This window comes from Tiliqua scincoides, chromosome 11 (genome assembly GCF_035046505.1).
Source record: "Tiliqua scincoides isolate rTilSci1 chromosome 11, rTilSci1.hap2, whole genome shotgun sequence".
NCBI classification, from domain to species: Eukaryota; Metazoa; Chordata; class Lepidosauria; order Squamata; family Scincidae; genus Tiliqua; species Tiliqua scincoides.
In genome coordinates this window covers 2,629,863-2,647,223 of record NC_089831.1, presented here as the reverse complement: position 1 = coordinate 2,647,223, position 17,361 = coordinate 2,629,863, and the positions used below count along the sequence as shown (strand labels likewise).

Genomic DNA, 17,361 nt, shown 5'->3' with positions numbered 1-17,361 from the left:
TACTGTCCACAACCCGGTCCAGAACATGGCCCTGTGGAACAGACAGACACTGGGAATTATGACCAGGGTGCCTCCCAGTATAAAGTCAGCCCAGGAACAGTTTTTTAGTACTAGAACAGTGCCTCCCAGTCTTCTCAGAAAGAAAAATCCACTCCTGGTTTCCCTTCCAACTTCCTTCATTTCAGCAGCCTAATTTAAGGGCAAATGATTGGGGGGGGCGGATATATTTTGTTCTTAGTTTTATTAAACTGGGAGTCAGGTACCTCTGCCAGTCTACTACAGTTAATCTACCGAAATCTACTAGTACCTGCATATTCCTACTCCTGGTTGTAACAGGCAAAAAAGACACTGTTCAACCCAATCTGTTTGATAATCAAGAACTGTAGCACAGATTGTTTTATGCTAAAAAGTGGAAGATTCTAGGATTTACCCCCACATTCTCCTCAATGGGCAAATCATATGAACCCAACTTCCAGTTTTAAATAACTGCATACACAAGCAATTCATTTAGATACATTTTATTTATTTATAACAGTAGCATTACAGTATATAAATAGGGTAAAATGCCTTTTTATACAATATCTCACATTCTGACAGTCAGGGAAAAGGGGTGGGGAAGGCAAGTCTGTATGCGTTTGTGCAAAAAAAGACAGACACCTGACATCCATACCCCCCCCCCAAAAGACAACAATTCACAGAGAAAATAAGCAGATGGTGCGGAGAGAATAGATACATCTAATCCGGAGAACAGTAACCAAAGGGGGGACGGGAGAGTCACAGCAGTAGCTCCTCTATAGGCATCAAGGGGTTCACAAGTGCTCACTGACATGCTGACGAGGGAATGACGCCTGTTTTAGGATGTTCAGGACATGCAGCTTCTGCTAGGCTACCTTACCCTTCGAAAGACAGCTGTTAGCGAAAGGGGTGGGGTGAGTTGGGGAAGCACAGGCCCTGCCAGCATAATATTGTGGGGCAGGGGGAAGCGGAGAATGAAAGTTTAAAGCCTAGCTAGGAGATTGCATGGGGGGAAATCTATTGTCAAAAGGCAAAATGGAATGTAGAAGTATTTCTGAGCAACCCCACTTCTGCCAGCAGGAGGGGCAACGGAACCCCACAGGAGGCAAATGAGTCTCAAACTTATTGGGGTTACAGCACCCACACAGCCTCTTCTTCCTGGCTCAGCTGAGTGCTGCCAACTTGGTTCTTGTGAAATCTCATGAGATCCAAGATGACAGTGGCCAAATCTTCTGAGATTTAAGATGGCAGCACTTGGGAGAGCCGGTAGGAGGGGCAACCAGAGATATCCCATGGTCCCTGCTAGTGTGCCACGGTGCCCTAAGACACCACAGCATACTGTTTAGGAACCACAGGGCTAGCCCCAGGACCTTGTCTTCTAATCCCTCAGAAACCAGGTCCACAGGCCTGGGAAACACATGCCAGTAGCAGAGAAGACTGTCCCATTTCAGATGACAGGTGGAGATACTATTTGGAACATTCAACTGTGTTTTTTTTTAAATAAATAAAAATAAATGGAAAAAAATCTAGCACACCAGAGAGAAACTTCTAGTTGTTTGTTCCTTGTCCTACTAGTTTTAGATCTGCAGGACTGACTTTTCACTTAAGAGAATGTTTCCAAATTGCAACCTGCCATCAGCTGCTCATGGTCGCTCATCATGCTACCCGAGGCTTCAGTTCTTCTGCATGTGCACACTAGGTCACAAAGAAGGGGCATGCGGATTGCAGCCATTACATAAAAGTCTTTCAAGCAGCTACACCCAACTAGCAACCCAAAAGTACAAGGTGTCTCAAAGGGGCAGAGAGCCAAACCCGCAACCCAGATTCTGTTCCCCGATGCCTCCAACCCTGCAAAGCCTACCCAAGATGCCGCCACCAGCTATCAAGTGCCCCACACTCCACATACTGCCTAAGTAGACATCGCCAGTCTATTTCTCCCTTTTCTGTATTGGCCCATGAAACATGAACTATTGCTCCACCAAAGCTTGGAGAAACATGAAATATTGCTTAGGGCCCAGCTCCAGCTTTGCAGGGGCTCATGGCATCCCCTTCCCTGAAACGCCACCTTTCCTATGTGCCTGGTCCTGGCACCTTTCCATAGTCCTGGTCCACCTTGATCAGGTGAGCTCTCACAGCATCATGCAGAGATCCCTCCGATATTGGCTGGGGGCTACCTTGCACTACAATGTCAGCTCTTACAGACTTCCTCAGGAAAAGGTGCAGCCCCTACAGATGAGGTCAGACCACAAGGAAACTGGGCATATGTGATTTGAAATGCGAGTTGCCCTGAATATTAAACTGTAGTCCTGTAAAATGGATTCTGTTACTTGTCTCAGTGGGCAGAACACTGCACTCCAGTTCACTCCCAACTACCAACTTCCTTTGCTTCTCTGCTGTTCTTTTCCCAGTTCCCGTCAAGGCACAAGAACCAAAACAAAAAGATCTTGGGGGTGGGGTGGGGAGTTTGCACTCAAGTTCAAATGAAGACCATGCATCTACACTGGGGCACAAAGACAAGATTCCATCCCTCCCAGCGCCTCTGGGGAACGATCACTTCCTCCAGGGTTGCTGCTGGCACTGCAAACATGAGATACTTATTTAAGGGAATTTAAGTTATTTAAGAGAAGAAACCAGCTCTTTTCGAAGATTGTTGCCCAATCAGCAAACTCTGGTCAAAACTTCCAAAAAGGGGAAATCCAAAACAATGTTCTAAAAACTAACCCAAGCCACACTGCAGTGCTGAGACTACATTATGCAATCAGCTAATGACCAGCACTGGGTAGATGGGACTCGCTAGCCTGGGAAGGCGGCTCATCAGAGAAGGAAAACTCTGATCCCAAACCTCCACTGCCTTGTGGCTACATCGTTATGGAAAAGGCTTCAGGAGTCAACCTCGAGGCAAAATCCGGAGCCGGAGGCCCTGAGGCAGTTCATGGCTGAACACAGTCACGTTCTAGCAACTCCTGTGACGCTGCTGGAATTGTATTGGCCTCTGCCTTTCCATTGGACCATTTCAGCGACATGGAGAGGGGGGATTTGTTGCATGGTTAACAGTCTAGCCTCCATATCTACCTTACCCAGGCTTTGCGCACTGGAGAGGACACTGTTCCGGAACCACTATTCAGAGCGTGATACCATAGTCTTCAGAGACTGAAGGATGCCAACTGTCCTGTCCAATGACCAGCACTGGCTATGAATGCAAAGTCCTCTCTAAGCATTAAAACAAGTGCAATTCTTATGCTTGAGGTACAGGGTGCTTGGGACAGCCACATCTTTGCAATAGGAAAGCTGACCTTTTTGTGGGAACACATCAGACTGGAGCTTTGGCAGACCCATTGACTACATCATCCCAGATCATTTACAGCAGTTTCCAGGTTGGCCCAGCAGCCAGTCATGTATGTGGCAGGACACAGACACACATCTATAGGCAAGGCAGTGTCCAAACAACCAGGAGAAACACCAATTTTCTTCCTTGCATTTGGCAACATTCAACTAGCAGTGAAAAAGAAGTGGGGCAGCACCTACCAGAGAGAAAAGGGGGAGGGAATCTCCAGCCAGGTTCAGAGAAAAGGAATACATTAAGTTTTGTTTTTTTCCAGATCAGTATGTTCCAACTCCCCATTCTTCAGCACAAATGACCGTCCATTGTTCAAAAAAAACTTGGATAGCAGATCGAGGCGATTTTATACAAGAACATTTTTGAACAATGGACAGTCATCTGTGCCCTTGAAAAAAATGAGAGTCGACAAGTGTTGGGCCAAAGAAAAACGCTTTACAACTTACTCCTTTTCTCTGCCCCTTCAGGAGGTTCCTTCCTCTTTTTCTTTGCTTTTCTCACATTCAACTGGGAGCTCGAAATGTGAGGCTATGGGCAACTCAGGTTCCCTACAAACAGCATTGCTAGAACCAGTTTGCCAGTGAGGAAGGCTGTTTGCACAAGACCTTTCATTTAAGCCCCACCTCCCTTTAAACGCAAGCCCTTAAGTGGTAGGAAGAGCTTGGAGCGTCACACAGGTTTCACTCCCGTCCACTTCAAAAGCTACCATGATTTGGGAGTTGGAAGGGGGTTGATGGGTGGGTATGGAGTCCCTTGCTCCTGCAGCTTTATGAAGCAAATCTACCTGCCTCTCTCTGGTTGCCGCCCAACTGACAGGGTCCAATTAGAAGTGGAACACACACTATATTGCCCCACCCCTGCCTTGTATAAGGGGGTGTCAGGCTGCGACATGGGAGCGGCTGTCAATGACCCCATGCCAGGAGAGTCTGGTCGCAGCCACAGGTCCTGCAGGCCACTTTTGAGGCCGTTCACTGTCCTCTAGGGCAGCCCTATAAGCCCTGCAGTCAAGCAACTGGTTAAAATGGAGGCAGTTTAAGTGACCCAAACCTTTACTCTGTACCACTAAGAAACACACAGAATTTACATTTACCTGAGCACTCAAACTTTCCACACTGTTTGGCATTAGAAGACATTGTGATGAACTTGGCAAGCAGGAGGCCAACATGGGTCCAAGTTCAGCTCTTCTCTCCACCTTCTGAACTCTGATCACAGAGCTGGTCCAAGATCACTTGCTACCTTGCTACTTGCTACAAATGTATTCCCCACCATAGGTTGGGAACCCTATGCAACCCAGCATAGGTTGCTGCCTATGTAAATACTCTTCTCATCCCCTGGGCTCAAAAGGGAAGATGGTGTGGAGGAGGGAACTCAGATGCCCCATCTCAATCTGCTGTCTGAGCTGCCTGTTTTACAGATGGGCCAGCCCAGTTTGATCAGCTCCACTGGAAAACTCTGCTTTTGGCAGTTCCTGTACCAAGCGGGATACAGAGGTCTGCATGCACAGCAGCACGGACCACATGGCCCCAGGGAAGCATCGGGGTCCAGAGAACGAGTTAGGAGTTGCTTATCTCAGGGGTGAGCATATAACACAAGCCCAAATTCACCTCTGCAAAGTGGCACAGTCTAGATTTGCTTCTCAATTCTGCTGATTTCATCAAACTGGTCCTTACAGCCTTAAACCAGTGGTCTTTAAACTCGGGAGCACTGCATGCCACAAAACCCAACCCCAGTGCAAACTAAGTTTACAGGTCCATGAGGCAGCCTGGCATCATCCTTCCTGATCTCCCCTAAACCTTGCACTGGCCAGCCACATCTGCCTGGAAATCTGGGCACAAAGCCTGCTGGGGTATCGGAATGCAGAAGTGGCTGGTCTGCGTGAGGTTAAGGGGAGATCGGGAAGGATGATATTGGACTATCGCACAGAAAAGTAAGCTCCATTCACACGGGGAAGGGGTTTTCATGGGCACCAGATCCAACCTTCGGCCCTGGGTTTGGCCCCCACTGCCTTAAACTATAGCAAGAAAGGAATAAAACAGCACAGAATGCGATGACTTTATATGAGGTGCTACTGCAGAGCCATCAAGACACACTCCTTGTTTGAGGCAGAGCTGAGAAATGCCTAACCCTAATCTTTGAAGCAGAATTCAAACCCGCCTCCCCCAAACATGTTTTGAAGGGATAAAACAAAAGTAAGTGCTTGGAAAACTGGGACATGCAATTTCAAAAGCCAGCAGAGAGGAGGGGGGGGAAATCATTCAGAACAAAAGGGGGAATCCAACATGCTCCAGTGGAATTCAGAAGTGGGCACCATTTGAAAGTAAAGGGTCGCTTTGGAGTCTATCCTTTCTCTGAAAATATACATCACATGTGCTGCATTAGCTCTGCAATTTGCAATTAGCCCCAGCGCATGCACAAGGCTTGCAGACTATGGGGAGCAGCTCCTGCCAGAACCCAAGAAGCTGTGTAGGTTGGTTCACATTATCTGCGGTTCCCCGAACCGCGGATCTGACCCAATGCGAGTCCCAACCCACTTCAGGAGGATCGACCTGTAACACCCGGATGTGAACACAAGAGTCTACTAGCCGAATCCGGGAGGTGGTCTGAGAAGCAAGGAGGCTGCACGCAGATCTCAGAAGCCTCCTGGAGGCCTTTTCTCCAGAAAAGTTTTCTCCAGAAACCAGAATTGCATTTTTAAGACCTTCCGGATTCAGGTGAAGGCCCGCACCTGCAGATTTAATTATCTGCAGGTTTTGGAATCTATCAGGGGGTGTCTGGGCCAGAAGAACTGGTCCAGTGCAGAGTTTTGGGGAGGACTCCCTCTGCTGGCAAGACAGGCTCCCTACTTCTAGGAGGATGCCCAGGTGTGCTTCTCCCCTCTCCTCATTCCCAAAGAAAAAGCCATAACAGCTTTGGGCAAGATTATTACTGGATGCAACTGCTGGGAATGAAGTTCACACAGTGCTCCAGGAACACAACTTCCAAGCCAGAGTCTGTTCCCCGCCCCTGCCCCCCACAACTAACTTAGGCCTGGTTATCCACATATTAGGGCTATACCATTTTAGACAGTGGGTAGAGACTGACTGGATGGATTGCTCCTCCACCCAAGGAACTGTGCCTCCACATTAAAGAGTCACCAGGGAGAAAGGTTCTAGCTTAGCCCACTCCCCAAAATGTGATATGTGCAGGGATGATTTTTTTTTTAATATACATGGAATAGCACTTAGTCACATGAAACTGTTTGCTGCCTGGAGAGGTACGGCCCAGACTCAGGTTTACCCCTTCCACTAGAACCTTCTGAGAGCAGTTGTTACGGTAGGCAGGCAACCTCACACCTGGGGAAACAGGCACAAGCAGCATCACAGGCAAACTTAATCCATAGCTCCTGTGGAGTACAATTTTTCTACCCCCCCCCATAGCCAGCAGCCAGAGTTCCTGCTACAATAGCGTGCATTACATACTATACTCTTCTCCCAATAAAAACAAACATGATTGCTTTCAAAAAAAATTTGTTCAGTAAGACATAAAATAAAAACAAATGCACTTTATTCCACATCATCTGATTTTTCCTTTAGTTGCCTTTTGCGCCTTCCCTAAAGCCACCTGCTCTTGTTCAATAAAGATGAATTCGCGCTGCGTTCTGGACAAGAAGTTCTCTTTTTCATGTTCCCCCCCCCCCAAAATGGCACTGCAGTTGGGCTTTGAATCCTTTTTGGAAGCTGCATTTCTGCGAGGCAAAGAAGTGGCAGCTGCCCAAAAGATGGCAGAAGACATGCCTGTCTTTCTGCTGGTGCAGATCCTGTGTAGCTGGGCCGAGCAAGGAGCGAGCTGCTCTCTTGTTTGCCTCGGATTTTACAACCAAGTCTGAGCAACTGTTCCCATTTCTCTTTGTATCACTCGGGAATCTTTTGCTAATCCCTGCAGCCCTTCTGCATTCCCCACTGGCAAGTTGTGTCTTCGTGAAGAACCCAGGCTCCCTATTTCCTCAACAATGATAGGGACCAATTAATTACTGGGAGGGGGAGAAAATCCCAACCCTCAAATGCAGCTCATGTTATAGATGGATGCATGGCCAAAAGGTTCCACAGTGAATGCTCCACAGATTGCCTGCAGCACAGCGGGGCACACACAGATATGCTCACCATTTTGAGCTAGACACCTGCATCACCCATTCAGCCACTGTTTTATCTGTCAGGTGCGCTGGATCTGTCACTTGCTGAAGGTGAAATTGAGAGGGGGGAGGTAAGAATTCAGGAGATCCACATTTAACAATCCTGGTTTTGTTTTACTTACACTACATACTCTGTTCAGTGCAATTCCTTTTTCTTTGCCCACCTTTGCTCCCGCCCTGCCCAACCCCCAGGAAAAACAAATGACTCTCTCGCATTTTTCCGCACATACCCTTTACAGGCAACAAACCACCATACAGGTATGGGGGCCCACATTACCTGGCAAGCATTTTGGAAGGTTTCTCCTTCTGTGCCACAGTCCCTTCCCAGATAAAAAGCTTCCACTTGTTTGCTTGAAACCGTCGCCATATAAATACACGTTTGTTTAAAAACAAAAATCTAAAAACAAAAAACCCACAAATGCAAACCTTTTATATGGAAAAGAAGAAAATGTGAGAGACGTGAGGCTTGGTTACTGTCCTAAAGGCAGGCAAGCTGGAAGGGGAGCGCAATTTCCTTCGGTGGGGGGAGCAGCCTGCCTGCATTCATAGTCACATCCTGATGGCACAAGGTGCCTACGGGTCCTCGGAGCCAACCAGCACCCCCTTATCCACAAGATGAGCCTTTAGCGTGTTGAAGATGTTCAGCTGCTGATCTGGCCGCAGGGTTAGAAACTGCTGGACTAGTTTGCTCGGGTTGGGACCCCTTCAATGGAGGAAAAAACAGAAAACATTCAGGTCACATCTCCAGTCAGGGAATGAAAGCAGGGCTTCCTTGGGCCTGCTCTCTTCATTTCAATCAGATATTTTCTCCACACCAAACAAAGGAGCCCCTTTCCAGCTGCCTCCACTCCCTCTTCTCACTCTCTCCTTCCAAGTCAGGCAGCACAGCCCCACCCCATTACCTGATGAAGCTGGCGATGTACACGTTCACAAAGGTGGCCATGAGGTATTGGCAATCAAATCGATCCATGATACCGCCGTGCCCTGGGATGGTGTTGGCAAAGTCCTGAGCAAGAAAAAGAAATCCAGACTGCTTTAGTACTGATTGCATACAATCAGTACTGATTGCATACAATGCATTAATGACACAGCTATTATCTCATTTGTCGTCTCTTGGATCAACTAGATAACAAATGATGGTGTGCTGCAGGTAGTTTAATCCCTGTTTATTCACTTTTTGCTTCATATTCTACCTACAGGCTCATCACCTCCCAGTTTTTATCCCCTGTGGCTTCTTGCCTCTTTCTTATACTGGATAAAAAAAGACAAGTCATGCTGTCTTCAGGTTTAGAAGTTGTGGGCATCCTAATACCAGTTGATGGGAAGCAACTTTTGGAGAGGAACCACTTGCGTTGCCACATCCTGTTCATGGCCTGCCCAGAGGCAGCTGGTGAGACACTGCGGAAAACAGGATGAAAGACCTTGGCCCGGCCCAGCAGAGCTCTCCTTACACCAGCGGTTCCCAAAGTGTGCTTCCAACACCTTAGGGTGTCACAGCACACTCACAGGACTGCAGTGGGATGTCTCCTACCCAGGCGTCGCCATTGTGGATCTTGTGAAATTGCATGAGATTTCGGTGTCACCAGCTTGGATTTTGCGAGATCCAAGACAGGGGTGTCTGGCAGAGCCAGAAAGGAGAGGCTACAGGGGCATCATGACCCAGGAAAGTTTGGGAACCACTGCCTTAAACTGCGCATAATTGTCTTTTTTAATTTTTTTATTTTAATGCAATAAAAATTAACAGACACAAACTCAGAAAATCTTAACCATACGGTACCACCATTAGCAAATCTAAAACATAAAACAGAAGAAACAAAAATAGAAATAAAAATAAAAACAGATATTGCAAGTTATGTAGCAAGTGCTGAGTTCTAAATCTCACTTTGTTCTACAAAAATCATATAACACTAAGTATCGTAACTTAAACTATTACTTATTTCTAAAATACTTTCTCAAATTATTCTAAAACAATTTTTTTTCTATTCCTCTCTGTATCAATTATTTTATTCAGCAAAAGACTGAGATTTTTTATCTCTATCCATCAATTATCTATCCATCGAATCCATAATTCATTAAACCAATTTTCCCCTTCATGCACAGAAGTCCATGATTAGTTTCCAATTGTCCATAAAAATCTTCACTGACTTCTTAAAAAATCCTAAGTTTATCCAATTCAGCTAATTCCAATATCTTTTCCCAGCACCCTTCAACTGAAGGTAACTGTGGAACCTTCACTGTATAGGATTTGCAAGCACAGTTTTTGCAGTAAGTGTTGGGTGAAAGATTTCTGATTCATAACTGCCATCCCTAAACTAATATGAGTAAATAAGGGTGGGATGGGGGTGGGTATCCTCTTATTGTTACTTCTACCCCTACTCCTTCTTACCCAAGGCCCATTTCCCCGGCTCTTTCAAAGACCAGTACAGAGTGTTTTATTGCTTAACTTAGAGCATTTAACCTGTTACAAATTCATATAACTAGTGAAGCCATTTTCATGCAAGGCTGCCAACTCTCACACCCCTTACAATTGGCTAGACACATAAGATTGGAAAAATCAAGACATACAACATGCAATTCAGAAGATGTAACTACAGAACACAACTCAACTAGACTTGAAAAACCACTAGTCCCGTTTTTAGTAGCTGAAAGACAGGCTTAAATCAATCGGCGACCTCATCCTCCCATCAACGATGACCTTTCAGATTCCATTTCCTGGAGCCATCCCATACCTTGATTTTGAAGGCTCTCTTAAATCCACTGGCAAAGAATCCTCCGAAGGGCCCAATGAGGGATGCAAACGTGGAAAGGGCAATGCTGTGGATCTGAAAGGGATACATCCGGACAGTTTTCTGGAGAAAGCAAAAGAGAAAAATCAACACCCTAGAAGCATTCTGCAGCAGTCCTTGTTCTGGTGGGCAGAAGAGCTGGACAATGGGTGCGTTCAGGGTTCTATTGTGCTTTCGTCACAGGGCCAGTTCACATGTTCAACAGAACCAAGTGGATAAGAGTTTTTTCCTAAACTGTACCACTGTCTGAAGAATTGTAGATTGTACTAGTTACTGAAGGTGAAGAATGAAAAGCGCAATCCTAACTTGCACTAGAACAGGCAAACTGGTGGGCCTGCACTCTGAGGCTCACCCCGAGGCAAGGGGAAACTTTTCCCCTTACCCCAGGGAGAGCTGCTGCAGACCCAATGGGTCTACTCGGATCTGCACCACCTAAACTGATGGCGTGAACCCAAGCAGCCCAGGACTGCCCCAGGCCACCAGGGAACAGGGCTAGGATCCGGCATAAGTGCAGGATCCTGGTCCCGCCTTCCATTCCCCACCTGCCCTGGAACAACTCTACCCGGTCTCCTCCTCGCCCTCCCCATGCCCCCCAGGCGCCTGCACCAGCCAAGCTCAGCTGGCACAAACTCACCCGTTCCCAGGGCCGCATCGGTGCAGGAAGGCCAGTGCACTATCTCCCCAAAGAGTGGCACAATAGTACTTTACAGCACTTCTGTGACACTCTTCGGCCAGCACAAGGGACTTGCGCTGGCCAAACAGGCGCTTTGAAACAGGCAGGAGGTCTGGTCTAGAGGGTAGAGCCTCCATTTGCCTGAAGATTAACATCCACAAGGTCGCCAGTTCGAGGCCACCGGCACCGTGCGACCTTGAAGCAGCTGGCAAGCTGCAGCTGAGCTGTTCCATCTGCTCGGAGCGTGGGAGGATGGAGGCCAGAATGTTAAACCAGATCGGAGCGTAACAGCTTGAATGTGGTGGTTCTTGAAAGAGAGAACCTTCTTTCAATTTGTAAAAATCCCTGCGTGGATTTAATCAGCCTGCCTGTGTAAACCGCCTTGAATAAAGTCTTGAATAAAGACCAAGAAAGGCGGTATATAAATACTGTATATTTATATATATTATTATTAATTGTCTCCTAAGTTTCTTTTTGAAATTCTCACAAGAAAAAGATTTAAAAAACTCCCTGCTTTTGGTGAAAGCACAACACCTCTCCCCAACATGCTAGTTTTCGACATGCAGGGAGCTCAAGGGAAAAGTCACACGTGCAATTCACCTCTTGCACAAGTGCAGCCCAGGAAAAGCTTTACTGATTCAACTGTGGCCCACTTTTATTACTAATTTGGTCCTACCCAAATCCATGGTGCTTTACACAAAGAAAGACAGACAGACCACTTTGAAAAAAATGAGGAGTGGCGTAAGAGAAAAATGGCATTTGAGGGAGGAAGTCGTCTTCAGTTCATCAAGAGTGATGATGCTGGGGGAGCAAAAGGCACAAACAGTAAGATGTCAGGATATGAGAACAAAGAGCAAAGGGAGGGCAATGCCTTAGAGCAGTGGTTCTCACACATTTAGCACCGGGACCCACTTCTTAGAATGAGAATCTGTCAAGACCCACAGAAAGTGATGTCATGACCAGAAGTGACATCATCAAACAGGAAATTTTTTGACACTCCTAGGCTGCAATCCTACCCACACTTACCCAGGAGTAAGTTCCATTGACTATCATTGTTAAAACAACAGACATAGTAGCCTGTTCAAAGTACAGGTCTGTAGCATTTCCCCAAATGCAGTCATATACCATGGTAGCATCAAGTCTAATATATTAAAAATAAAATATTGCAATGAATGGAGACCCACCTGAAATTGGCTCACAACCCACCTAGTGGGTCCCAACCCACAGTTTGAGAAACACTGCCTTAGAGGGTTTTGAAGGTAAAAAGGTCAGGCAGGAGCTGGGAATGCTGGGAGCTGGGAATGGACAGGAAATCAGTGTTGCAGCAGACTGACATGGTCAGCAGAGTGACAAGGAGAGAGGCAGAAAGTTTGTACAACAGAGTATTGGACAGAGATTAGAAAAACGAGGCAGGAGAAAGGGAGCTCAGAAAAGATTACAGTGATCTAGGCAAGAAATGACCAGGGAAAGGACTAGGATTTTGCAGAGGATGAAGAGGGTTAGAACACTGGACTAAGGCCAGAGACTGCGGGGTTCCCAATCCAGCCACCCACTTCCACTTCCCGGCCAGGATTTTAGCAAACAGAGTCTCAAAATACGCACTGCTCAATGGATCACAGCAAGATCTTATATTCCCAGTTCTCCCATTTTGCCACTGTGATCTCATTTCTTAGGGTGGGATTTAGGAAGCCACATTACTGACAATCAATCACACACACACTAATTTAGGAAAGACAACGCTTTATGCAGGCGAGTGTCCAGGTTTGGGTGCCTACCCAGCCAAGGACAGACTGGAAGACGGGCGGAATGTTGTAGTTGTGTAGCTGGAACAACTCCGAGGGCTCACAGTCCACCGTGAAGCTGTTGGTGTCGTTGTTGAACTCCACGGGGCACGTGAAGCATCTGTATCCGGACATCACGTACGACAGCTTGGTGTGGAGGTTGGTCACAGAACAGAAAGCAGGAGACAGTCCAACAGTTAATTCTTGCCCAGTCTCTGACACTCCTGCATTCAAGCTGGCCTTGTTGAACCTGGTTCCCAAGTAGCATCAACTGTAATTTAATCTCAGGCCAAGGCTTCCTTTAACCCCAGGCTGATCCTGGCCCTGCCACCACCAGCACCATCTGGGCTGCTATTCAGTATCTATCATGTGTTCTAAAATCTCCCTGCATTCATGAACTGAATTCACAGAACCAGGCTCCCCTGACTGCTCCTGCACAACTCTCCCATTTGGAGAGAATGCCCCAGTACAGGAGTGTGTGTCCCAAAGTATGCGTCACGACACCTTAAGGCAGCGGTTCTCAAACTCCAAGGGAGTTCAAGCCCCGCAGTAAGTCGTTGCGGGGGAGGCAGCGACATGATCCCCAGGATCACGTCACTAAGGGGGCTGAGGGGTTTGGTTGGACTTACCAGAGCCTCCTGTAGCCTCCCAGGAGCGCGGGGAGCCCTGCCCGAAGGTCTGCAGAGCTCCTCATGTCTTCAAAAGTGTAGCGATTGCGCTCCACTTCCGGTTTTGCAGAGGCGGAGCGCAATCGCTGCACTTTCACTTTTGAAGAAATGGGGAGCCCTGCAGACACTCACGTAAGGCTCCCTGCATCCCTGGGAGGCTGCAGGAGGCTCTGGTAAGTCCAGCCAAACCCCTGCAGCCCCCTTAGCGATACCATCTTGGAAACTGTGTCGCTGCCTCCCCCTGCCTCCATTCCTTAAGGGGGCAGAGGCAGGGCCTTCAGGTTGGGGCGTCACAACACCCCAGTTTGAAAAGCCCAGCCTTAGAGTATCAGGGCACACTCACAGGGGTGCTGTGGGATGTCCCCAGTCGTCCCTCCTACTTGTTCTCCTGGGTGCCACCATCTTGGATCTTGTGAATTCTTTCAAAATCCAAGATGATGGCACCCAAATCTCATGAGATTTGGGCACCACCAACTTGTGAGATTTCATGAGAGAGAAACCGAGAGGGCGGCACAGACCACACGGGCACCATGACCTAGGTAAGCTTGGGAACCGCTGTCCTAGTAGATTGTGCTCCATGGGCCAGACTTTACCAGACTCTCTACCACCCAAATTCTGCCCCCTCCAGTGACCACCTCACCTTGCCTCACGGCAGGTTCCCCCTCTCGATCCAAGCCCCAGCACAATTCTGCTTTCCTTTCCCCTCCCACCCAAACAGGTCTTGCAGAGCAGTCACCTGGATACATACCAGTAGGCCAAACACAACCGTTGCAAAGAATCCTCCGATGAAGCCTTCCCAAGTCTTCTTTGGGGAGAGCTGCAGACAGACACACAAGCAAGAACGTTAAGAAGAGAGCTACAGGGAAATCCTGGGGCTATTGAGCTATTTGGGTCCTCAGTGCCTTCCTGCTGGACAGGTCACCCCCTTCCCTGTGAACCTGCCCAAATATTAAGATCTGCCAATGAGGCTCTCCATGTTCCACCAGCAAATGGGTTATCGCTGAATGGGATGCAGGAGGCAGCCTTGTGGAACTCCACCTTCAAGAAGGCTGCTCTTGCTAACAGCTTCCCCTTTTCCTTTCCACTGGCCAAGCCTTTATAACTTTTCCAGTTTCCTCCCAGCATGTTGAGAGCTGCAGTTGCTTTTTGCTACCTTTATTTTTAAATGGTTTTATCCATCCATCCACCCACCCACCCTACTTTATCTTTCTAGTCAACATTCAAAGAGGCTTCCAAAAAGTCAGTAAAACTTTATTAAAAATATAAACATTAACAGTCCCTAAAAACAGTATAAAATCAAAAAATCTTATTAAAAGTCAGGAGCAAAGAGCAGAAAACAAGTAGCAAACACTAAAAAGAACGCAAACCCATAAAAAAACTAATATTTAAAAGCCTTAAACATCTGTATTATAAAGCCCGAGACTCAGAAGGTGAAAGTAAAAAAAGAAAAAAGTCTTAAAACCCCACTGGAAAAGAAGGGAGCAGTTTGTAAACTGAGAGGGAGGAAATTTCAGAATTGGTGCCACCACGGAGAAGGCCTTACTCATTGCCATTGACCCTCCCACATCCATAGGCAGTGGCACCCATAAAAGGGCCCTCTCCAAAGACCGGAGAGGCTGAGCAGGATTATATGGAAGAAGGCTGTCTCTCAAATATCTTGGCCCCAAGCTGTATAGGGCTTTAAAGGTCAAAACCAAAGGGCAATACTGCGTGGAAAGAACCTCTACAGATAGTTATAGAATAATAAAGGGTTCAGGTTCCCTGAAGCCCTTAGAATTCCAGAAAAAAATATATGACGAATGTAATCAGCAATGCAGACACCCAGCCTGCTCCCATCATTTCAAGGATGCCTCAACACACAGCCCGATGCCAAAAACTGTCTTTCAAGGATCTTTTTCATCTTAGCAAACCTTAATCAGTGGGGTGCGTCCAAAGAAGAATCCAAACATGTAGGCCATGATGTCATTGCAGATGACACAGGAAATGGGGACGATGAACCTAGAGCAGGGTGGGGGAAAGAACCCAGAGAAACTGTGTAAAGAAGCCGCCTGAATTTTACAGACAAGACTCCATGCATGCATAGGTAAAGTATATATTTGTGTATCAAGGATGCAAATAGCAGTTTGTGGTTTCATTTAGCCAGATAACCCACCATCACATGGCTTTCAAAATGCAGTTTTGTTATTAACAAAGCAAATGCAGCTTCCTGTGCTATGCTTCCTCCCTTGTTTCATTTGCAAAGAAGATGGTTCATGTCAACTTTTCTTTTGCAAATCAGATCAGTATTCACAGCCTTTAAGGAGGCAAGGAAGGGGTTTATCACACACACTTGCAAGAACAGAACTGTGAGAAATACAGATTGAACACCTATCCTTTGTCACATTCCTTTTCCCCTAATACAGTGGAGGGAGTTGCACTGAAGGAGAAATGTGATCATGGTTTTAGTGGCTATTAATCACCATGGCAACAAAAACTGAGGCTGATTAACTCAAATCTTTGTTGCCTTCCAGCTAACTGTGCAATGCCAAGTTTGTGAGGACTGGGTGGTCAAAGGACAAGGGATGGGTCTTCTTTGGGTCTCTTCCTGCCAGGCTAAAATTCATCCACCACAAGAGCTCCAATGGTGTAGCAGACAAATGCAGGGACCTGTCTGGTATGTCAGTTAACAGCATTGTTCATAGCTGGAACTATTCTAGCTGGACTTAATTGGTACAGATCTTATGTTCCAAGAGTGCCTTGTGTTCTTCTGAACTATGGACTGTTTTATTAAAACAGGCCACAGCACCACACGTCTTAAGAACTTCAATGCATTCAAAAAGGAGAAGCCGAATTTGTTATTCCTTAGATAGCTACAAGGCTGTAACAGCCAGGATGCTGTGAAACCCAAGCTTGTTTTGAGATGAGAGTCCAATCACCTTGGAGCCTCCCTTGCTATTTATACTGATGTCAGAACTGGATCCTTGTATAGCTGGAAGAGAGAGTGGAGGAAAGGGATCTGTCAGCTTCCAGGAGACTCTTCCAGGTCCTGCAGCTCCATTTCTAGGCCAACGGTCTGGAATAACAAATTGTCTGGCCCTCTTTCTCCACTGACAATTTGTTACTACAGACAGTTGCCCAAGAAACAGAGCTGTAGAACCCGGAAGAGTTTTTTAGCTACTTTCAACTGCTGTCTCCAAACCCCCACAGCACCTGCGGACCTTTTGCAGCACACTGGTTGAAAATAACTGCCCTAAGCATTGTGTGTGAAGAACTCCAAAGCATACTTGCAGCTACTGCCCCAAACCCCTGGAAAAGCAGCCCTGTATCTGGGAAGGAGCAAGAGCATTCAAGCTGCAAAAAAGCCCAGCCAAGTCTCATGTTCAACCAGCGTCAGTCCTCTTGCTTTCCAGAGCCAAAAGAAACTCCCAAGATCTCTCCACAAATCACCAGAAAGACACTGTGGTTGGGTGGCCCACTGATCTGTATTCTCAGGAAGGCTGCTCAGAGACAGTCCCATGCCAAATGGCCCTCCCCCATGTCATGTGTTCCCCACTAGAAGTGTGCAATGGGCCAACTCCAGGGAGCACATGCCCAGAAAATGTCTGTTAAGCAGGTACCGACTCACCAGATCATTCCTTCAAACAGGTTGTGAATGATGAGGTGCGACTGGGTAACAACTATTAGCAAAGTCACATGGGTCCAGCCAAACTGGAAAGAGAGAACAGCATGCAGTCCAGTTTGCCATGGGAAAAAAAATAACCACCATCAACTACATTTCTCCAGAACAAGCCAAAATGCCAGTTAAGAACGTTGGGGACCAGCGAGTTAGAGAGAGAGAGAGAGGGCAGAAGCACACCCCCCCTGGAGAATCTGAAATGTCACGTTCTGCCACGTTGGAGCACTGTGCTAGCAACAGGCTGTTGGAGCAGCCTTATACAGAATCAGGCCACTGGG

At 47.1% G+C, this 17,361-nt stretch overlaps 1 protein-coding gene across 1 annotated transcript in view; it reads right to left on the bottom strand.

Moving 5' to 3' along the window:
• Window positions 1-502: 502 nt before the first annotated feature.
• The window catches only part of CDS2 (CDP-diacylglycerol synthase 2), a 41,672-nt gene continuing 24,813 nt past the window's right edge, over window positions 503-17,361 (bottom strand). The window contains exons 7-13 of the mRNA XM_066639420.1: window positions 17,033-17,115; window positions 15,339-15,426; window positions 14,177-14,245; window positions 12,755-12,907; window positions 10,250-10,369; window positions 8,423-8,526; window positions 503-8,223 (exon numbers count right to left, since the gene is read on the bottom strand). Coding sequence (XP_066495517.1) covers window positions 8,094-8,223; window positions 8,423-8,526; window positions 10,250-10,369; window positions 12,755-12,907; window positions 14,177-14,245; window positions 15,339-15,426; window positions 17,033-17,115 — 747 coding nt within the window. The 3' untranslated portion in view covers window positions 503-8,093. The remainder of the gene's footprint in view (window positions 8,224-8,422; window positions 8,527-10,249; window positions 10,370-12,754; window positions 12,908-14,176; window positions 14,246-15,338; window positions 15,427-17,032; window positions 17,116-17,361) is intronic.